This window comes from Fonsecaea erecta (assembly GCF_001651985.1).
Source record: "Fonsecaea erecta strain CBS 125763 chromosome Unknown Scaff6, whole genome shotgun sequence".
NCBI lineage: Eukaryota > Fungi > Ascomycota > Eurotiomycetes > Chaetothyriales > Herpotrichiellaceae > Fonsecaea > Fonsecaea erecta.
Window position 1 is genome coordinate 1341405 of NW_017387249.1, and position 22143 is coordinate 1363547.

General features: G+C 52.9%; 9 protein-coding genes across 9 annotated transcripts; 2 read left to right on the top strand and 7 right to left on the bottom strand.

The window, feature by feature from the left end:
* Nucleotides 1-27: 27 nt before the first annotated feature.
* AYL99_07512 (hypothetical protein) lies at nt 28-2760 on the bottom strand (the record flags this gene model as incomplete). Its single annotated transcript, XM_018839021.1, has 1 exon — nt 28-2760. The coding sequence occupies one exon, from the start codon at nt 2758-2760 to the stop codon at nt 28-30; it is 2733 nt and encodes a 910-aa protein (XP_018691789.1).
* A 429-nt stretch (nt 2761-3189) lies between these two features.
* On the bottom strand, nt 3190-4592 carry AYL99_07513 (hypothetical protein; the record flags this gene model as incomplete). Its single annotated transcript, XM_018839022.1, has 3 exons — nt 3190-4227; nt 4288-4441; nt 4504-4592. The coding sequence occupies 3 exons, from the start codon at nt 4590-4592 to the stop codon at nt 3190-3192; spliced, it is 1281 nt and encodes a 426-aa protein (XP_018691790.1).
* A 265-nt stretch (nt 4593-4857) lies between these two features.
* AYL99_07514 (hypothetical protein) lies at nt 4858-5642 on the bottom strand (the record flags this gene model as incomplete). Its single annotated transcript, XM_018839023.1, has 3 exons — nt 4858-5014; nt 5070-5455; nt 5508-5642. 3 exons carry the CDS (start codon nt 5640-5642, stop codon nt 4858-4860), a joined length of 678 nt encoding a protein of 225 aa, XP_018691791.1.
* Nucleotides 5643-8448: 2806 nt separating this feature from the next.
* Nucleotides 8449-10510, top strand: AYL99_07515 (hypothetical protein; the record flags this gene model as incomplete). Its single annotated transcript, XM_018839024.1, has 2 exons — nt 8449-8715; nt 8855-10510. 2 exons carry the CDS (start codon nt 8449-8451, stop codon nt 10508-10510), a joined length of 1923 nt encoding a protein of 640 aa, XP_018691792.1.
* A 446-nt stretch (nt 10511-10956) lies between these two features.
* On the bottom strand, nt 10957-12397 carry AYL99_07516 (hypothetical protein; the record flags this gene model as incomplete). Its single annotated transcript, XM_018839025.1, has 2 exons — nt 10957-12107; nt 12163-12397. 2 exons carry the CDS (start codon nt 12395-12397, stop codon nt 10957-10959), a joined length of 1386 nt encoding a protein of 461 aa, XP_018691793.1.
* A 507-nt stretch (nt 12398-12904) lies between these two features.
* On the top strand, nt 12905-14647 carry AYL99_07517 (hypothetical protein; the record flags this gene model as incomplete). Its single annotated transcript, XM_018839026.1, has 1 exon — nt 12905-14647. The coding sequence occupies one exon, from the start codon at nt 12905-12907 to the stop codon at nt 14645-14647; it is 1743 nt and encodes a 580-aa protein (XP_018691794.1).
* A 1428-nt stretch (nt 14648-16075) lies between these two features.
* AYL99_07518 (hypothetical protein) lies at nt 16076-17910 on the bottom strand (the record flags this gene model as incomplete). The annotated part of the gene is made up of 2 exons (XM_018839027.1): nt 16076-16265; nt 16313-17910. The coding sequence occupies 2 exons, from the start codon at nt 17908-17910 to the stop codon at nt 16076-16078; spliced, it is 1788 nt and encodes a 595-aa protein (XP_018691795.1).
* Nucleotides 17911-18795: 885 nt separating this feature from the next.
* AYL99_07519 (hypothetical protein) lies at nt 18796-19937 on the bottom strand (the record flags this gene model as incomplete). Its single annotated transcript, XM_018839028.1, has 3 exons — nt 18796-19306; nt 19365-19664; nt 19714-19937. The coding sequence occupies 3 exons, from the start codon at nt 19935-19937 to the stop codon at nt 18796-18798; spliced, it is 1035 nt and encodes a 344-aa protein (XP_018691796.1).
* A 1176-nt stretch (nt 19938-21113) lies between these two features.
* Nucleotides 21114-21531, bottom strand: AYL99_07520 (hypothetical protein; the record flags this gene model as incomplete). The annotated part of the gene is made up of 3 exons (XM_018839029.1): nt 21114-21263; nt 21353-21422; nt 21476-21531. 3 exons carry the CDS (start codon nt 21529-21531, stop codon nt 21114-21116), a joined length of 276 nt encoding a protein of 91 aa, XP_018691797.1.
* Nucleotides 21532-22143: the final 612 nt, after the last annotated feature.

The window sequence follows — 22143 nt, forward strand, 5'->3', positions numbered from 1 at the left end:
CTGAAGTGGCACGATAGTTGGGGGCACTTAGTCGTCCTCGATGTCGTCGTCGGAGATGTAGAGCTTCTCCACGGCCATGGCAGCCGCTACTGGCACGTCGTTCTTCAAGTTCCTGAGACCTTGTGTCGAGTTGCTGAGCGTTGCATTTGCGCTTCTGATGGCTGGAGTGAGGGACTGCGCCCGTCCAGCCCCTTCGCCAGATGTGGCATTGATAGTCATATCGTCTTCTTCTTCAGATCCATCTTCCTCTGTGGATAGATAGGTGGTCGGCTTGAACTTGGTAATCTTCTCTAAGGTTGTTGTATCCTGTCTCCTCGCCGTAAAGATGCGAGTCATGTATGGCAGAAGCTCGGTTGTCAAGATATCCTTCGAGTACACAATCGGAGGAGGTGGGTTGTTAGCGGTGCCTTCAAAACCTTCCGGTACGAGACTGGGGTTGGATGTGTCTAACGGCTCTTGCTTGACTCGTGCCGAAGAGCTACTGGTGGCGTTGTCCAGCGCAAATTCTTTCGTTCGCCAATTCGCAACGCCCCTATCACCGCCAGCGAACATAGTCCCCGTTCTGCTGGTAGAAGTAAACACGGAAGAACCATCACCTCTGCCAACCAAGGTCCCACCGCCATAGACAAATGTCTCCAACAGTCCCTCCATCTCCTCGATGGGTTTCCACAACCTCAGGCTTGCCGGGTAAAACATCTTGAATGCATCTCCTCTTTTCGCACCCGGTATAGTGGCCGCTGCCCGATTAACCGGATGTGGTAAATGGAACAACAGGCCTCTTGTGCCAACGTGGAAGCTAATTTCATCCTGTCGGAGTGTATCCGAAGTTCCTGTCTGGATGTTTGACTGCGTTATCCCATAGTTAGGGTTTGAGTTGTTATGGCGACGCCTGTTTTGGCGGATCTCGGGATTCAAGAGATCGCTCGTCGAGAGGATGTCAGCACAGCCGTCGAAAGACTCCTCAAACATATCGCCATTGCATGACAGAATGTAATTTTGGTGCAAGGTAGAGATAAATGTCTGAATGTCCGTGCCTGTCTCGTTGAGCAAGGCTTCAATATCCACTTGTGAGGCCTTTGGAGTGTAAAGATGCATGAGATGGTCCGGCGGCTTTGGTGGTGGTTGAGCTCGAGTGTCTAATACGCGAGGATCTTCGCGTTTATTATAAACGATTTTTCCCGCAGCATGGAACATGTCGAGTGTTGTTTCACGCTGGCAGACCAGTTGCAAAGAATTCTTTTCCACCTCTGTCAATGCCAGGTTCTCCTTGTTCTTCGATGGCCGTTTCGCTTTCGCCGCAACGGTGCCGGACCATTCCAACCCATCCCCTCCCCTGACACACAAGAACTCGAGGGAGTTGACGGCACTACGGACGTCGCCCATCTCAGCTAGCCTTGTGATGATGGCCGGACCCGGAACTCTACGTCGACGTGAGTCTCTCGCTTCCTTTTTCATTACCAAGTCGAGCGCTTTCGTGAGAATTGTAGGCGCAACAGGGTTGAAATCCATGGTGGTCACGAATGGATGATTCAAGATCTCTGCGCCGAGCAGTCGGTGAGCTGTGAAGCTGTCCGTCAGCGCTGTGGAAGATGACAACAAAGTCTCGGAGATGATAATGACCACCGGGGGGTAGATGTCCTTGGAGCTCTGTTGGCTACGAAATGCCGTGGAAGAAGGCTTGTTAGCCTGAGCAAGGAAGCGTTGGATGACGGATCTGAATGACTGCAGGGTGCTCGAAGATCTCGTCATCGTTGCCGGAAACTCCTCAATAACCAGGAGTCGACGGCCTGAGTCCCCTTCTCTTGTATTTCGCTCTGAAGTGTCCTGATCGAATGCTAAACTACCGAATTGGCCGCCTCGATTCAAGAACTCGTCGAATTGGGCGGATATTGAGTTGCCCGCACCCACTTCCGACACAGCAGGATTGTGCCACGAGACGAGTTGCAAGCCCAGCGCTTTTGCAACCAGACCAACGGTTGTGGTCTTGCCACTGCCGGCTGGGCCTTTTAGTACGAGCAGCTTCTGATTGTTGTGCCCCTCCAACTTGCCCTGCAGCCAATTCTGAACATCTGCTACCTTTTTCTTGTGGACCATAAGCTCCTCGAGATTTGTAGGTCCATAACGGTCGGCCCAGGGCCGGTGGTCGTGGTTATCGATGTGAGATGGGTCTCCAAAATCGTTGACATTTCGATTTGATGCTGCTCCAGGCTTGACGAATCTCTGGGTCGATGGTAGACTTCCAACATCAGCATTCCGCTTGGAGGTAGCGACCGCAGACACCGTCCCTGGTATGCGCCCGTTTGCATTGGTGTGAGATCTGCCTTTACTGAATCCTAATTCCTGCAAAGTTTCGTCGGACAGATCGTCGTCCTCGATGGCATCGCTCAGCTCGCCGTTATTTTGGGCCTCTACATCTGATGTTTCAGACTTTCTCTTCCATCTCTGTTCCTCTGTCGCCTTGTGAAAGAAGTTGTGCAGTGACTTGTTCTTCTCTACCTCGGTCTTGACTTTCGTATTCTTTCTCGCTTTTTCAGGCGAGGACGCTGGGGAGGGTTGAGCCGCAGCCTTCCTTGAGGCAGGCTTCGTCGGTCTGGACTTCACTGGAGACACTGTTGCAGACGTCCTGCCATCGAATGTGATCTCCCGTTGGAAACTCGTCGCTCTTCCAGGTTTGGGAGACGGCGGGTTCGAGTCTTCATCGCTGCCGTCGGAAAGGACGATGGTAGATCTGCGCTGCCTTTTGGCAGGTCGCGGAGCCATTTGCAAGCATCCTGAAATCACGGGCGTCTCGCAACGACTTTCGCCGTCGATTGATCGAGACTCGTTGCAAATATGGCTGACTGCTAGAAACGCGGTTCAATCTTCTCGAAAGTTGGGAAGTTCACCGCAAAGGCGGCGAGGCCGGCACCAATCCACGTGACGAGATGTGGACTCGCTGTTGCGCTAGGCCAGATATTCGGGCCGACGATTTACGCAATCGAACCTGCAGCATGGAAAGAAAAGCCGCCTTATGCTCATACTCTAATAATACCAACCAGGGGGTATCGGTTTGGGGGGAATGGAGTAAATGTACTCGGTTGTCGTTCTCGAATGCTCGACGCTCGTTGAAAACCATATACCTAGAAACTTGTCTTCAAGTACGAGTCTCCGGCACTCCCATAGTCCTCTCCTATTGTGCTACGAACGGCCTCATCCGTGATTGAACAGTCCATCCCACAGGTTGTCCCAGAAACCCAGATCATACAAGTTCTCAACCTGTGCAATTGAAGAAACAGGTTCCCAACGCTCGTCCGGCACCTCTTCCTCCCCGTTCGTATTTCCTCCCGTTCCAGCCCCGGAATTTGTAGTATTTCCTGCCTTTCTGCTGACCTTCCTTGTGGGCTGTCTGCCATCTCTCGTCCTCACCAGCCACCACTTGGCCCGCACTCCCGCCGGCCATTTCACATCCTTGTCCAAAGGTTCGACGTCTTCAGGCAGAGGTGGATAGGTTTCTCTCAGGCGAGTCATCTCTGCCCTGAAGACTACCTTGTCTGTAATATCCTCTTTCCAATCACTCCATTTCGAGCTTTCGTTCGTAGTCATACCCGCCCAGATGAGATAGATGTGATAGGAAAGAAATCCCAGCGCCAGCGGGATACACATCATAGCCAGCATCATGACGGCACCGATACGCCACTCTATGGAAATAGCCCATGCCCAAGCGTGTGCGTATTCGCCCCATGTCATCCTGGTGCTCCACCGCTTGGCCGTGAAACTGCCTCTCGTCAGCGCTGGCGGCACGAGGCGTTCCTGGAGTCTTCGGTCGAGCAAGACATAACCCAGATATGAACCGTAGAAAAGCAGTGTGGCTATGCTGACCAGGAGGAGATGAAACCATAGATAGTTGTTCCTTCCCACGCAGTTGTTGATCCAGATGCAGTGGTGGTCCTGTTTCTGAATGCACGCCTTACATATAGAACAGTGCTTAGACCTGGCTGGTTTTGGAAATCGACAGGTAGAGCAGAAGTAGCCTGGATGGAAGAGAGCAAAGTCATAGGGATACGCCAACATTGCCGACCGGTGATTCTCAGGGGTGATATTTGAGGATGTAGTATTGGAAAGGTACAGAAACGCCAGAGGGGCAACAATCAGAGGGGGCAACACTGCTATTTGGCTGGTCGAAAGACGACCCCATGCTGCTGGAATGAACAGAAATTCGCCGGCAACCTGTAAGAGGACAAAGAATATCTAGAGGCGTCTGTGAGCGCGTATATCGTTCCGGGCTTGGGGCTCGGTCCCCAAACATACAAGGATAAGTGGATGTTTCTCATTCATGAGATAATCACCCGTTCTCGCGAGACTACGCGTGACACGGCGGCCAGTGAGCCGTTCATCGATGAATACAATGGCATTTGGGATAATTTTCCAGAGCAGTCGATGGAGAAAGGCGATAGGTGTCCTCCTGTAAGAGCCTGTGAGAACCTGGGGCCAGACGACTTTTAACTGGGGAGGAAAGTCGCTCACCTGAAGACGGGGAGTCGACCAAAGAGAGCAACGAAGACAACAAACGAGATGCTTAGCACAACAATGCCTATAGTCCGTATAGCACCCATTATTGCAGACTGAAATCATGTCTAAGAATCGTTGTCAGAAGAAGTCCATCTGATACCTGTTGGCTTTTGGGGCGTCGTTGCTGCCGTCAGCCTTGGCGTTTTCACGGGCGCCCAGATTATTATGCCGGCCACGCCGCTTTAATATTCCTTGTGACAACCCATCCGGTACGTAACCTATACGCCCTTCTTCATTCCTCTAAGCTTTCTTCACAGACCACTTGTGATTGTACCACAAGGCTAAGTTTGGCATCAAAGCAGCATGTGTTCACTGGCGTCCGTTCATGACTATCCCCTTCTCCATTCGGTTGGCCGCCACGTGGCCATTGCCCATGGGGATATTGTTGCCTTTTGCATTCGAAAGGGCAGCTCGGTGCCGGAACATGTTGATGGTGTAGAGGGCGAAGGTGACGCCGAATAGGATACTAAAGTCCGTTAGTGCACAGAGACGTTGACCCGCGAGGGGGTTGGAGTACTGACAAATTGATCACCGACAGTGCAAGGGCGACATATAGTGTTGCAGATACGGAGTCAGTAGCCCGCTTGACGAGACTGCGCTTGTAGAGGTCGCGCTTGTAGTTGACACAGACGCCGGCGTAGCAGACGGTGCCGCTACCGCTGGTGGTACCATCACCGGAATAGTCGGTACCATCGTAGCTTGACGAATAGTTTGTAGCCTGGACGTACAAAGAGACCTTGTCGGCGTCGAGGGCAAAGGTGCAGAGCCAAAAGATGAGGACGAAGAGCTCAACAGCAAACACAGCCCAGTAATTGTAAAGATGAGTGTTGGTTGGACTGTTTGCCACGAACCAGTAGATCAGGAAGATTATAGTGGCCAGAGCGGTGAAGAGGCTAAGGCCGCCAGCCTTGCAAGATGTCAGTTGAATACTCGTAAACATTCAGGGGGTGGGATCCCACATCATAACTCGGAGCCAGAGAAAGATGGTAGCACGCAATGCCGAAGATGATGACGGTAAAGACCATCTGAACGATCCTGATGGGCAGGAAGATTCGCTGCACAGGGACCACCGAGTAACCTTGTTCGGAAGACATGATGGACCAGGTGGAATGTAGATGCTCGGAGAGATTCCACAACAGAGGCTATTGGGCTGGTTTGGACAGAAGACGAATGTTGTTGAACCCGAATGCAACGAGCGACTTGGGGATATTTGAACCAAAAGAACGGGCAGGATACTCACAGGCACCCCAGGAGCAATCCATTGCTGCTGCAGTCTATATATACAGCAGAAAATGCCCTGATGCCTGATCAGAATGGAACTTACACGAGTGAGTCCTTTCGCATGCCAGATTGTGGAAATTGCCACAGCAAAAGGGCTGCAGAAATACGAACACTCCAAGGCGCACATCCTGGACAGCAGGCCAGGTTGCCGATATATATATTTAGAATGTGTAGTCTCCTGTGATCAATACGAGGGCATGGAGTGTAACAGGACCAATGGTGACTCCAGAGATGTAAAGTTTTTGCAGGGAAATTAGCCGCTGCTTTAGATCATGATCTTGATTCTCATCAATCGTAAACTATCAATACAGTTCTGACTCGTGCACTTCGTACAGCGTGTCACTTATGGATGTGGTGAGGCTGCGACCTCTAGTAACCCGAGGTGAGCTCTGGGTAACCGCTTCTCCTCCGCTAAATCTGCACCCTGCGTAGGAATACCCAGTTGTTGTAGTATCGAATCTCGAATGACATATGAGGGAAATTAAGGATAGCGGCACCGGTAGTAGCTGTCACGGCCGCGGAGTCCGGGTCACCCAGATCAGTCGGAACGGCGATCTGATTGGCTGACCGAGTCCCGTACCTGCCGCCGTCTCCCTTTCTTCTTTCTTTTTCTCTCCAGCTTAGTCCTTCGTACAATAGGAATTCACATCTTTGGAGCGTTCTCCATCCCATATGTGCCTTGCCGTCACAGTAGCGTTAATAAACGATACAAGATTTTCGTTTTGACTTTCGAAGGTATGTATTCTGAACGCGGGCTGCGTTATTATATGATTCCTATAGAATTAGTATAGTAATACTAAAATAAGTTGAACTGTACATACGACGCAGTAATTGTATTTATAAGCTCTTGACGAACATCGATAACTTGCTGACGGACATTTTCAATGTCTCGCCGTATTGCCGTCGTGTCTCTCGTTAACTACCCCCTTATTGCACGGAACTCGTCGAGAAGTTGCTGAACCGTCGGCGAGTGTAGGTGTTTTTGGTATCTTTAGTGTTACGGACAAGAGGTGCTGTCCCGAATAAGGGGTGCCAAGACTCTCAGGGGCTGGATGTATATAAGCGTACGGGTCGCGGACTGCCTTCTAAAGCTCTCCAGCTTCGGAATCTCTGTCGTCCGCGCCTATAGATAGGCAATACACTTGTTAGATAGCTTGCTGGCGATCCATTCCTGACATTTAGTATCTCGGTAGCAATGATGTTGAAGTTAGCCTGCGGACCAAGAGCGGTTTCGCCAGCCATCGTAATGGTGAAGGTAATGGTGATTGTGGTGAGGGTAGAAGTGTTTGTTTTGGGTTCCCGGATGGGTGTGGGAGAAGGAAAGCGCACCTCCAAAAGCGGCGGTGCTGGCAACCTCCATTGGGACTGGAATAGGGGCTCGAAGAACATCCCGCTTGATGTCTTGGCTTTTGCCAAGACCCTTGGCAAAGCTTCGGAACTTTCTCGCCCATGAATTTCCGACCGCATCTCTCAGCCTCACTGTACCTCATACCTCGCGACAACAAGCTTCATCGAATCCCGATGCTCGCCAAGAGGAACTCCGCCTTGTCTAATTTCCACCGTGTCAACGTTCTAACCAACCTAAAACCTGCATCCCGGGCGGTTGGCAGTGTGTAGAGGTTCAATACGGGGAAATTTTAAACTGAGCAAAAGGGATATCGATGAGACCCCTCCTGGGAGAACCCCTGATGTCCATGAACTCATAGGCCATGAATGTGCTTGTGGCGCCGGCCAAGTACGCAGCGGAGATCGCAGCCAAGGCCCTGATAAGGCTGAGGCTCACACGTTCACACGTTCTGATGGACTTTCGTGAACTTGCCGAGAACACACTCCAGATGTCAAGACCTGAACTCACTCCCAGGAACGCCATAGGGAGAACCCGGACTCTCTTGGCGAATCTAGCCCCGGCGATACGAGAACTTGAGACTTCATGCATAGAAACTCTGATTTCTGCAACAATGCCATCTCTTTTTCTCAATCTAGTGCTTCTGGATTGAGAATGGCTGGAAGGCTCACACGGTCAAGACGAGAAAATCAAGGCGACAATACGAGCGCCGTTCAGGACAATTCACTAGTTTGTTGCTGTCCAGCCTCGTGCCTAAGACTTCTCAGCCGTGAACAAACAGCAGCGGAGCAACTGTTGGTCGAGACTCGGTCCCTCGTCTCAACGAGTTAATCTCATCCCCCTTCTGCCTCTCTCCTGTCTAGTGCATTTTGTCGCTTCTTCATGTGGAGGTTGTCTTGACAGAAACGGCCATCTGCAGCGCCCGCCAAGTGATCGGGAGTGGTATCTGTTTCCATCAGACTTCCAGCTGATGACCACGCGAGAGACAACATATAGGGTCGAAGCGACCCTCATTGACCCAGCAGAGAAAGCTACCCCATGGCAGCCCTATTGTTCTTCTGATTGCCATGTTTTCCATTACTCTCTCTTTGCCATATGTTCTTTTGGCGAGCATTGCTAATGCCCATCTCCTTCCACGAGACGACTCATCTCCGGTTTGCACAAACCTGCGAGCCAACTCAAACAATGGCGACCGCAAGATTGCCCTGGTGATCGACAGCTCTGGGTCTATGGAAATTTCAGACCCTTACTTATATCGCGTCAGCGCTGCAAAGATGGTCCTTGACTGGCTTATTTCCAAGAGCGAGGTGACCAGTACCCAGAAGCAAGATATGGTCACTGTCATCAACTTTGACGACGAGGCCTATCTGGACTACCCGCTTGGAGACCCCGGTGCGGCTGCGAGCTCGCTGGCACAGATCGGCGCAGATGGCGGCACCTATATTGCAGGCGGTGTTCAAATGGCCATTCAACAACTTACCGCGGCAAAAACTGGAGACACTGCCGGACGAAGTGGCATTCTAGTCTTCACTGACGGAGAGGTACGTTGATATTGAGCTCCCCCTTTTTGTTTGACGGGTTTACCATGTGGGCAATCTTCCGCTTTCATTTGCTTACAGGTCAACTTCGATGTCATGCACTCGGAAAACGTTACTGCAGTGACGCTGACTAGTTCCCTAGGACTCGAGTACTTCCGACCTCGTGAATCAAATCAACCGTGCTACCAGCCTCGGTATCAGAGTGGCATTCGGGTTCCTGGACGACTCTTCCAGTTTGCAGGACACAGATGTCCTTTCGTCGATTATGCATTCGGGTGGAAGATACTTTACCATACAGAACTACAATGCGTCCAAAGCTTTTATTGACGGTATCATCGTCAATGGTCTTACCAGAAACGACAATCCAGACGGAGATACTACCACTCTGCTGGCTGGTCTCGACGCGTCGCACTTCATTTCGGGCTCCGAGACACAAACCATGACTTATAGTGCACGGTCTAAGGAGCAGCTTACGTTCAATGTTCAAAGCGTCGATGCTGGCACTCTGGCGGTCCAAATCGTTTCTGGCGGCAAGACCCTTGCCAAAGGCTCAGCAGATTACTATTCTAGCTACTATGGTAGCGGGTTCTCTGTCGTTGCTCCCAGTACCGACACGATTGACGTGAAGGTCACCGCCGACAACGCCGACAAGAACTCCATCTTCGTCGTCGGTGTGACCTCGAACCTGCCGCCAGAGAACTGCACCGTTGCCGTTGGTGACGCTCCGAAGAAGAACAATGTACCCCAAATCGTCGAGGGCACCGTGAGCAGTGTGGTCGGACTCGTCGTCTTGGCTGTCATTGGCTATTTCATCTACAAATACTGCTACAAGCGGCGCGGAAAACACCTTCCCCCTCATGACACGGACCGCTGGTCAGATCGCTCGCTCGATTCGAAGCACCCCCCACAGACAGCAGTTCGAGAAATACCAGGCCCCAACCCGAATCGCATCCCTTGGTTCAAGTTCCCGCCGCCTTTGCCGCCCATGCATCATCACCCACCTCACCACAAGAGGACTAGGGATGACCACGACCGCGACATGGATCAAGACTCGGGTTCAGAGGCTCCCACCGAGGACAGTTGCGATAACCATTCGCAGTTCTCGAACCCCCCAGACAAGATGAACCATGACGAGCCCCCGTGCCACAATGGCGATCCGTCCTGTCAACCCCCTTACCAGAACAACTGCCCTCCATATCAGAACGGCAATCCACCAGGCCAGCCGTCCTACCCCAACCAGCCATCTTATCCCAGTCAACCGCCGAACCCGAATCAACCAGGCTATCCCAACCAGCCATCGAATCCCAGTCAACCATCGCACCCAAATCAACCCCCCAACCCTAGCCAGCCATCAAATCCCAATCAGCCCTCCAATCCACCAAACCCCGACCAGCCGGACGACCACGAGCACACTCCGCACGCACACATGCGTCTCCGGACGTACGGGAACAACCACCACCACCACACCTCGTCGGAGCACCCATGCTGGCAAAAGAAATGCCCGATCGTGGCCACGACACACGCGTGCGACGACCCACGCCACCCGTGCACGTGCGTCGACCCCAAATGCCCCCTGAACCGGCGACGGCACCGGTGTCGCGACAACGAGCGGCCGCACACCTGCCCCGGGCCGGACGTCGACCCGCGCTGCCCCCTAAACGACCCCGAGTACGCCCGGCAGAAGAAGGAGGAGCGCGACCTGCTCGTGCGCAAGTACGTGGCGCAGGATCTGGCGAAGGGCGGCGTCAAGATGGCGGCGTCGACCGCCGCCCAGGCCGCGCTGATGTCGCAACTTTAGTTTGATGTGATGTGGCATGCAGGACCCAGGGGATGTGAGTATGGCATAGGATGCTTTATATATGAACTGGAGGGGCGTAATGGTGTTAGGTAATGATCTGTTTGATGGTGACGTTTGGCCAGGGTCGAAAACGATGAGAATGCCCGTACATAATACGTGGAAACACTGAGCTGAAGATGCAATGAGTCTGGGGTGATGCTGAAGCGCTCAATTCATAATAACGTCGAACGGAGGTTAAAGTTGCAACGCCATTTTCCTTTCCCTGAGGGAGGAGTTCATAATATTGTAGCTAAGAAGGATTCCACCAACACCGTGCCAGCTGTACATTAAGGACCCGAAACCGCGCCCATTGGTATTGGTACAATTCATTGAATGAACTCATATTCATCACGAAAACAGGTCCTCCATTTCCCTGGCGGAGCTGGAAATTGACCAGACCCCAAAAATTAAGCGATAGCCTTCTTCTCCTTCTTTTCGTTCACTGTCTTCGCCCATTTCTTGCCCATCTCATAGCTGCTGATCATAATTGCGCATGCCGGTGCGACTTTTAGACAGCGCGCAGCCCAGCCCTTGAAAAGCCCCCTCATGCCTTCCTCGGTGAAAATGTGGTACAGGAAGCGTGGGATCGACAGCTCTTCTGGGATATGTTTGCCAGCTTTGGCGGCCTCTCGTGCCGCCACGGCCGAGGGAGCGTCGTCTCCAGCATGGTGATAGACTTGCTGGCGAGTCTTGCCGACATCAAAGGGAGTGGTGACGAAAGCAGCAACGGCGCCGGAACCCGCACCAGCGACGAAACTGTCGACAAAGGTGGTTGTGTGGTTTTCGTGTGCTTGAGCTGTTCGTCCACCGGTCATGGAGCGGGCAGGGTCGAGATGCTGCCCTTTGGCTAACTGTCGAGCATCGGTCAACTTGTTCCGGATTGCTTCATATCCCCACCAGTAGATGCCAGAGAATGGTACATCTCGCCACATGGTCAGAGTCAACCCACGCCATAGCGATGTGTATCCCTGGGTCTGGGTCATGCGGTGCAGGCCAAGTAAAGTTTCTTTAAACACTCCCGTATCAATTCCAGAGGTCGCTTGCATTCGAGTTCGGAACATTTCGATGGGCGACACGGCAATGGCAGCTGCTATCCGTGCGATCGAACCAGCAACCAGAGGGGCATAAGCATCGGATGAGACCTTCCTGACCGGGCTGTTGTGATGGTAACGCAGCCAGTCGTAGCCTGTGAAATATATGACGTTGGCAGGAATAGCCATCACCAACGTCGGAGACAGCCCGCGCCATAACGTCGAATAGCCCTCGTTCTTTGCAATCTTCTTCAGGCCATCTAGGGTGGAATTGAAAGTCCTTCGTTGGGTTTCTTCAACAGCACATTCAGCTGCAAGTGCCGAAGACTCCTGCACGGAGCCATTTGCCGCAAGGCAGAACTGACCATTGTTTCCGACAAAAAAGACTTCTCGACAGCATGAGTTGACGCCCAGATCGGGTGGCAGGTGTTTGAAGTTGGTAGAGTATGCGGGAAACCGGGAGATATTCAAGGGCGGAGGAGGTTGCTGGGATTGTAACCGTACACGCACAACATCGAGCGGTGTCACTATACAAGAGTCAGCAAGGGCTAGTGGTAGGTCGTGCTGAGAGTGGTGACATACCCAGCAGTGAGGTCAAGATGCTGCCCCATGTGGCGGAGATCATGCGTTGAGTGGTGGTTATATCGATAGTATTTGAGGCTGACATGTCGCCGGTACTCTGTTGCGAGAACGGTACTCTGTCATGCCGTTGTCCCTCTGCTTGTGGTTGTTGTTGGGCATCGTGGCCGAGCGCGTGTTGGGAGAGGGGATGCTCGTCAATCGACTGCGCAGGTTCCGCAGTGAATGAGTAGGACATTCAAGCCGGAGACACCTCCAACAGTGACGACTGATCCAGCGAAGAGCCTTTGCCTAAGAATCAACCTCAATACTCGAGCGTCTGCCTGGGAGGAGAGGATATCAAGCGAAGGGCGTGAGGGAGGCAATTATGAATTATGACATGGAGACTTTTGAGATTGAGCTGCCGCCAAAAACTTCGTCAGAGGAAAGTCGGCCGTTGTCGGAGGGGACTAATCGGGTAAGTGTGCCGGCCACTCGTCGGCGATAACACGGCCATTAGATAAGCTGGTACGTACCCTTTTCCAACGCCACTCATTCCTGGGGATCCCCAGGTCATTGACTCACCCAACCATCTACCATCTGTATTACTGACGACATTGATTCTCCCGGTCCCAGCCTCGAATTCTATTAGTGGCCCACACGGCGTATGCCTGGAGGTGATTCATCTTACTGAACGAGGTCATTTACTGCCGGATATCAGGTCCCCCGCCCTTCTCAGCACAACGAATACGTCAGGGAAGATCCAATGGCTGAACCGGCGTCAGAACTCGAGCAATTCCGCCAGCAATGGAAAGAGGAAGTCAGTGCTCGCTCGAGAAAGCCAGAAAAGAAACCTGGATCATCAGTCCAGTACAAACAGAGAAGGACCAGCGATGGTCGACCTGAAAGGCCCCTCAACAAACCCCCGACTCGCCATCCGGCGGCAGATATCAAACAGGACGATTCCGACCACTACAGCGATGCAGATCAAGCCGGCGGTAGCAGCTCGGCCACGCTCGCGCCGCGCATGGAAGGTCTGAAAGTCCATAGTGTGGACGACGATGATTTCACCGCAAGGGCTTCGTCGAAGAAAGAACCCATCAGTGCCTTGGAGCATTTCGAGCGTGCCGTCGAAAAGGAGAGTCAGGGGAACTTGGGCGACAGTCTCTCCCACTACCGCAAAGCCTACAAGCTCGACGCAAAGGTGGACCAGTCGTACAAGAACAAGCACTTCCCTCAAGCAGCCAAGTCAAAAACACCCAACCCCAACCCCTCCAACGCCCCTGTCACCGTCCCTTCCACCGCCCATCACTCCCTCAAAGAACCCGGCCCAGAGAATCTAACCTTTTCTCAACTGATCGACTCGTTTGCACACGCGCAAATTCAGGGTGCACCACCCATCATTGAAGGCGACCGTCCTCCGCCTTGCGCCATTAAGAAGCTGCCCACAGAAGTACTGTTGGAGCTACTAGAACACATAGCCATCCGGGATCCAGCCATATATGTCCGGCTGTCTTTGGTCTGCAGGAAACTGGCATATCATGTCGTGACCGACAACGCCGTTTGGAGACGGGTGGCGCTGGGCCCCGAGTTCGGCCTCGCCAGCCAACGATACGATTTCAACACCGACCTGCAGGGTCGCGAGATCACCTTCCGTGTGCTGGACGACGACCTCGCAGATGAAGACTCGCCGTCCCCTCTCCGTGTGTCACATATTCCATTCCCAAAGGACACCATCTGGCGAGACGTCTTCCACAACTATCCCCGCGTCCGCTTCACGGGCGTGTACATCTCCACGGTCAACTACACTCGACCGGGCGCTGCCTCTGTCACAGCAAGCACCTGGACCAACCCGGTCCACATCGTCACGTATTACCGGTATCTGCGATTCTTCCGGGACGGGACTTGTATATCCCTTCTCACCACCAACGAGCCGGTCGAAGTGGTCCACCACCTGACACCAGAGAACTTGACCTTCGTCCGTTCCGGGAAAAAGGAAGCAGCACATCCCTTGAACTTTACCTCGTCGGCACCAGCCCTTCTCAGAGAACCCGGCTCATCCACTGCTGCCTCCACCGCCTCCAATGCAGGCGCACCTCCCCCGTCGGCGCGAGACGTGATGAAACACGCCCTCCGCGGCCGCTGGCGCCTGTGCCACCCGAGCCTGGACCTCCCGGGCTCTGAGCCCTCCACCACTACCACTACCACCAACCCGCACCAGAGCCTAGAACCAACGACACTCCCGTCCTCCAACCCGACACCGATCATGTCCCCCGGCGATCTGCACATCGAGACCGAAGGCGCCGGCCCGCGGTACATGTACACGATGCATTTGTCGCTGAAGTCGGCGGGGTCGGCGCGCTCGCGGCACACCACCAAGAACAACAAGCTGGTGTGGAAGGGTTTCTGGAGCTACAACGTGCTCACCAATGATTGGGCCGACTTCCATCTCCGGAACGACAAGCCCTTTTATTTCTCCCGCGTCAAGGGCTATGGCCTGGGGTATTGAGATTGAGTGAGTGCGTGCATACACACCTGAAGCCTTTTTTTGTGGGGGGCGGGGGCCACGTGGCCGGCCTCTTTATGTATCAAGGATCAGATAGATGGCTTATACGGGCGACACACACGCAATGCAAGAAGCAGGAGACCTTGGATAGTGTCCAGGATCCGGTATCGTCGGAATTTGATTATTCGAGCTCAGCTCCTCTCGCGGATGAACAATCGTAGTACAATGTAACCCATCCATCTATCTCGTGGCGCGGTAGGTGGGTACATATGTATCCAAATCGCATGACGACCATGGGAGCCAATACGAGTACACATTCGGAGTTTGGAGGGGTTGCCGTCGGACGACGGTCTGTACGTACACAGCATAGGTACATATCTCCTTTTATACCTCCCTTCATTAACCAATTAATTACGTGGCTTTGTAGGCGAAGCATCGTTGTTGAGGCTCTGAGGTTGCTAAGACAGCCAGCCAATGATGCCAGTTCAAGGAAGTACAGTATTCTCTGGCATGGATGGCTATGCCGCATTCTGCGCGCTATGGTATCAGGCACAATAAATTGCCTGGCTCGGTAGGAAAAAACTTGCGGAAAGTACACGCTTGGAACGCTGTCAAAACACAAAGAAAACTAATGGCACTGGTCCGCTCGCCTCTCCCCATATCCCAACGAAACGATCGTGGAGCAGCTTCCCAGGCCTGCTGTAGGAGGCTGCCGTCTCTCAAGAAATCCTCGAACCCAGTGAACTTTGCCTGCCACTTCCAACTGGGACAGGCAATAATGACATCCGTTTGGCCTTCCCGCTCATCGCCATAACGCTGCTGGGTCTGGTGATCGTGCGCTTTGACAAAGGACTCGAACTCGGCTCCGTCGTTTGGTCCTCGTCGTTCTCACTGGCCCTGTCATTCTCTTCCAGACAATCGTCACCCTTCCTAGGGCTGCCTTCCAGCCTATTATCAAGTCGAGGATTGAGAGATGTTGATCGCAAGGGAACTTGCGAAGAACCGTAACTCCTACTGAGAGACGAAGGCGGACGCGGGATTGACCCTCCGCTCATTGTAGGCTTGTTTTGATTGTTCACGACAAGTGAAGACGGCGATCGAATGGTCCCCGGCGCTGGAGCACTCGAATTCCGGGTCTTGTGATATGGCACGGGGTCCAACAAACTGCTGGTCCTTGCCGGTAAGGGATCAGCGACACGCTCGGCAAAGGATCTGAATTGTTGGCTGTCTCTTTTGGAAAGGGCAGGCACCATGGATGAAGGTGATGCGGATGCTTCCCGGCTGAGTGGACTGCGCAATGGCAAAGCAGTATTGGAAGAGATAGATCGCGGAGTATACCTTCTCGCGGTCAATGGTGTGGTGGTGGAAGAAGATCGATACGACGGCGCTATTGTGCTGTCGTACGACTTCACAACAGCGGACCATCTGGGTTTATTCGAACGCGGTGTCGGCTCTGGTCGAGGCGCAGGCACCACAGGAGGGGTGTAGACGCCTTGACGGTATACGGAGGGAGGACCCGGCAAAGGTGACGTTCCACGCCGAATACCACTGCTCGAATGCGACATTGGCGTGGTGGGCCGCCGCGTCTGGGGTAGCATTGACATTCGTTTGTTGCTTGAGACTGGCGGTGGTGGCCTGCTCGTGGAGGGGGTACGCTGTTTTGTGTACCCATTCAGACCGTATTTCGACGCAGGCTTCTCGTGTCGCTGCGGAGGGAGATCAACTGACGAAGGAGGAGAGCTGCCCGGAGTGCCAGCAAAATTGGTGCTGGTAAACGAGCGATCTGCGGAGACGATGCTCGAGATAGATTCTCGCAATTTCGAGTTCTGCCGCGAGGTAACAGGCTCGAGGAGGCTATCCAGGTCGTCCATCGTATCCGTAAGATCTCGGAATCTGGATGACAAGTCCTTGTGCAAACGGAGGATTTCTCCGTTGACCGTCAAACGATCCTTGAGACCTTTTTGTATGATCCCCAACACCCGTTGAATGGCCGGGCTGTAGTGAATCTTCTTTGCCTCGAAACTTTCGATCCTCTTAGCCAAAGCGGACGGGTTCGTCGCCTGAAAATTCTCGTGGATCGCTTCCTGGACCTTCAGGATACTTCGTTCAACCGAGTCGCACATTTTCTGAGCTTGCCGGCCGGCGTTGCGGAACACAATCACCCAACGATCCTCGCTGAGCTCTCTCCGAAGGGTCTCTGCCTCTTTGGACAACTCCGTCCAATTTCTTTCCAACCGCGCCCGCTTGTCATCGAGCTCTCGGCAAGCAATGGGGAAGATCTTCTCCGCTCGCGCCTGAAACATGGATAGTCTCATAGGCAGGAAATCCAATGAGGCTCTGAGGGGTTGCATCCTAGCGAAGAGTGCAAGTAAATTGGAGTCGTCCTGCGGATTTTCGATAATGGGAGACCCCAGGGGTGACGATTCGAAAGAAGGGATGCTAAACCGCGAGTTCGGCGTCGTTCTTTTCTGAGAAGGCTCATCGATGAAGCTCTCGAGCTCGTTCAGATCGATATTTTGACTTGACTCAACGTGGGTCTGTGTTTGATAGGCGGTGTGTCTCTTCTCCTCCATTTCAAAGACCATCGCGCTCAGTGCGTCCATCTCTGCACCCACATCTCCGAGGACTTTCGCCCACAACTCCTCCCATTCCATGGCGAGCTCCACCTGTTCGTGAACGTTTTTCAAGTCTTTGCGGACGTCATCCCAGCCGCCCAAAACCGATTCCATCTGTTCCACCACAGCCTGGAGATCTTCGGGATTTGCATCGCCAATGTCGGGACGCGATTGCAGTTCCTCGATCGACAGAACATACATATTGATCAAAGACTCGAATTTGTTTATAGTTTTGTCTGTTTCATCCAAACCCAACCTCCCAGCAGCCGCAGCCCATTCCACGTCGTCTTCGGCTTCAAGATTTTCCAAAACTTTCAAGGCTTTCTTGATCCATGATTGTATCTGCTCGGCGGCAGTAGAGATGGCTCTGACGGCCTTGCGGGCGCTCGGAAGGGTGCTAACGGTGGCGGCAAGAGACTCGGCTTGTGGAATATTAATCGAAGTGAGGCTGGCGATCTGACTGCTGAAGGATGCCCTTGAAAAGGAGAAGACGGAGTTGCTTCTGGAGAGGCTGTCCGGGATCACGAAGGAGCCAGCATCGCTACTCGGTTCGGAGGACGCGGAATTGGCCTGGTGTTGGGAAGAGACATCGTTCGACGAAGAGGGGACAAGGAGTTGATGTAGATCGACATCGCTTGGGGTTTCCACCATGGACGGGCGGCGGAGAGCAGAGGTCATAACAAACAGCGAGCGCTGACTGTCCAGCCTGATCAGTTGCTCAAGATTTGAGGCCAGGAGACCCAAAGACGGGGTATAGCTGCAATTGCAGTGTTGTTCATGTGCGGAAGAATCGCCGTGGACGAGTGATCTGCAGCTTGGCGTGTTCAGGAACTGGCCGGGCGGAGGCTATAGCTAAAGAAATCGTGAGCAGACACGCTGTGGAACGTGCTTTGAGCGCAGTTGGACCGCCGGAGATGTTGGCGGTGTGTATTATTATTTCGAGGCGAAGGGTGACGGTGAGTTAGATGGACGAGGTTGGACTGTTGGAAGTTTGTTGGCAGTGCACGCCCCGGGATTTGTTTGGGTAAGATTAGACCATGAGGCGAAGCCGACGAACCAGGGTTAGGGAACGCAGTCCTTCCCAGGGCGCGCTTGCGGAGCTTAAAAATTGGGCTGACAGGCGTGACGGACCACTAGGATCGAGCTGCTTGTGCCTGAGAAATGCACTCTGACATCAGGCCCTCGGTCGGACAGGCTGGAAGCAGCTCTACCGTGTTTGTATAAACAAGAACTCGGATGACAGTGCAGTAACGCGGATACGAAGCGAGAGCTGTTTGAGAATGGGGAATGCTGCCATTTTATATATCGACTTGGTGCCAATGGAGCCTGAATAACAAGGCCGCCCGGTATCTATCAATGTTTGCAAGCCAGCCAAATTCTAGACTGACCTGCGTTAAGTCTCAGTCAAGCCGTGGGGATCATTTGCCTTCCACAGCACCTGCAACGCCAAACCCAGATATGCCGCTAAGAAGAGAAACCTCCAATGGTATTTGAATATGCTCCGAACTCTTTTGAAATACCCGGGGTGTGGCTCGCTCAGATAACCTCCTCTCGCTCCCAGCCCTTCGACCTGATGTGCTCGATACCTCTGCCGGGGTGAGGTTTAGAAGGATCTTTGTACTCCGAGGCGAACGGGTTGGGGTCTTCGGCCTGGTTGAGATTGCCCAGAGTGTGATGGATCTCTCGGTGCTTCGCCTCGTCCGCTCGGATGTAGTATAGAAGGTCTTTCATAGTCCTCTTGCCTTCCGGCATGTTCCAGTATTTCACGGCAATTTCTGGTGCCTCGAGGTTTTCCCAAGCCGGCAGTTTGCCACTTTCAAGGTCTTCGATGGCATAGGTGTAGGTCTTGGTTGCCTCCTCTTCAAGATAACCGACAAATCGGTGGCATATTTTGGGGTTCAAGAGATATGCAACGAAGAAGCCGTTGCAGAAGACCCCTTGGGCACCGAGAATCATCAACTTCATAAACATTCCGGGTTCGGCCATCTTCAGGAACGTCAGGAGGTGCATCCGCTCGTTGTATGCGTCCTCAAGCATGGTTTCAATCCTGAGGAGATCATTGTCAGCCTTGGGTACAGCCTTGATCACCATGCAATGGTTCTCACCATCCATTATCTCTTTTCATTGCCCGCAGACTCCGCAAGTGACGAAGCATCCCAGCAACCATTCCCGGCACACCAGCCACAGTCTCGAGGAAGATGAAACGAACCAGCCATTTCCTCTCGCTCATCACATAAGGTCTGGTGGGATCGTGGCGGTATCCGGTAACGAGGTCGGTGCCCCATCGCAAAAAGCGTACCGTGTTGTATGCAATCCAATCTGACACACCTCGCACTTCCCTATGGGCAATCTCGATGCTCTTGAGTTGTTCATCCGTGGCGGTGGGATGGGGCCATGGTGGAGGACTGTGAAGGGTCAGTGTGGAGGTTGTGAGACAGGAATTCCAGCGCGTACGTCAGTTTGATGTGAGGGAGGTTTTTGGGCGGTGGGAAGAACTCGAGTTGCGCTTTGTGGGAGACGGAGAAGTTTCGTCTCGCTTGCGCATCGAATGGTCTGATGGCTGCACAGCTGGGTCTTAAACCTGCAGCAGTGATCGTCGAAAGAAACAGGCCTCTCCTCGCTGCACTGGATAGGTTGGCTGCAAGGGTTGGCGTGAATAGGGCTTTCGAGGAGGTCATCGTGAGGGTAGGAGAATCTATGGTAAGCAAAGGGTACAATTGCAGGGTGAGCAAAAGGTTCTGGTCAAGTCTCCTGGAGTCGTGGAAGTTTTGGTCAGCACATAGAGAAGCAGTAAAGCCCCAGCAAAGAATATCAATAGACGGATATGTTTTATAGTTTTGTATCAGACCTGAATGGCTACAGGGCCAGCATCCGAAGAGCGCGGAGAACGTGTGTCAAAGGTTAGTTTGTCATGCGCCACATGCGCCAATTTCGGAACACGCTCTAGGCATCCAAGGTGCTCAAAGACGCAATGTAGCAGAGACAGTGAGCAAGTTGCCAAAAGGAAGGGAACAAGTGGAGGAGCAACGCGGTTCGAGTTCGTATCCAGGGCTTGTGGTAAGGTGCGACATTTGGATGGCTGTCCCACCTTTGTGGCTAGACCTGAGCCGTGTCTTTCTAAGTTGCTGACTCACACGAGTTTCAACTTCCAAAACCCCACCTGTACCTGCCCTTGTTGGGTCCCTTGCATCGAAATCCCCTTCACTGTACTTTATGCATTTGGAGCTTTGCCCTCTCTAGAAATAAATACCTTCCGAGTCTAGACGTGCACATTGCCTTTGTGCAGTCTCGTGCAGAAAGGGCCCCCAGGTGCAACGAGGTGGCTGCAACCGCATGGCTGGCCACAAAAACATCATCTTGCCATTGTGGCTCTTGATTTTCCGGGAGATCTGGTTTTTCGGTGACTACACGGGGATCTACAGGTACGGAGTACAGCTGACTTGAAGAAGGACGGCAGAGATCGGGACATTGGAAGGCTGAGTCCATTACAACTGGGAAGGATGGCCTGGCACGTGCTTGAATCTCGGGAGAAATCGGCAGCCCATTACTTGGATAAAGCTCGGATAGGTTCGCTGCTCAAATTTCATTCTCCCAAACTAGGTATATGTGACCGATTTGATGGCACCCAGATGGTTCAGCATCGATTGCTTATTTGTTCAGATTTCTATTTTCACAGTCTTACCGAAAACCTCGCTTGGGAGGTCCGGATGTGCAACATGATGTGGGAGCTAAGTGCACAAAAGCCACTGGCGGATGTCTCCAACGATGATATCAGCCCCTTTCTTTCCAGACTTGCATTGCAACCCTCTTGTTTCGCGGCAAATACAAGTCAGTCGAGGTTTGTCGTCAACCCTTCATACTGAAACTTCGAACGACTTCTCTCCCTCTTTGACATCAATGTCCTTGATCTCGAGTTTGACAACGTGGGCTGGTCGAGGTCCAGAGTCCAGATCCGCCTTCAGTTTCTTTAGTGCTTCCTCATCACCCTGCGCTTCTCCGGCTACCTAAGGGTGGAGAGGTTATGTCAGCAAGTGGTCTGATACATTGGGTGCATGGTGACTGATCAATGGACGTATAGAGAGGGAAGCCCAACCTTCCCATCTGAGGTGTTGGTAACGAAACCAGTAATGCCATAGCTCGAGGCTTTCCTCTGGGTAAAGTCGCTGTTTCGGATCAGACGTGGCGATCACTCAAACTCCCTCACACGAACACTTACCGAAAGGCGACGCCCTGCACTTTGCCGTGGACTTTGAATGCAATTCGTTTGACCATGATGAACAGTTGGGGATAGCAATTACGTTTAGGGTGTAAGTGGCGATGTCGCTGATTTTGTCTCGAATGACTTACTGCATGCCTCAATGCCCATGAGCAGACAAAAGGTACGTAAAAATGATAAATGCCATGAATTATGCATCCCGGGTGCGGGGCAGTTACGAGCATTGAGCGCCTATGACGACAGCCACAACTCCAGACAATTGAAGCTGGGGCCCGGGCGCCCTTATGCCGTTGACTGGGCGGTTGTGCCCGTCGATCCCGCCGAACTTTAGGTGCGTGGGTGCCCAACAACGCGCCGAAGCCCGAAAGTGCGCGTCACCGGGCGTCAGGTCTGTCAACAAACGGCTGTTTGGGGTGAGATATACCTTGTGATCCTTATACACCTACCTCGGGAGAGCTCTGATGTCGGCTTGCAATCTATTGCCGGAGTTGAAAAATAGAAAGCCAAGATGTGTCCTCCGTAGACGTTGCTACAGAGATGGCTGTGCGAGAGATGAAGGAGCCGCTGGCCGTTGGTGATTCTCCCGACTCTCTTCCCCTTTTCGACCGCGAATCTGGCACTAGCGTCTCGATGCAATTTCACCATCCAACCCTGCTCTCGACCACCAA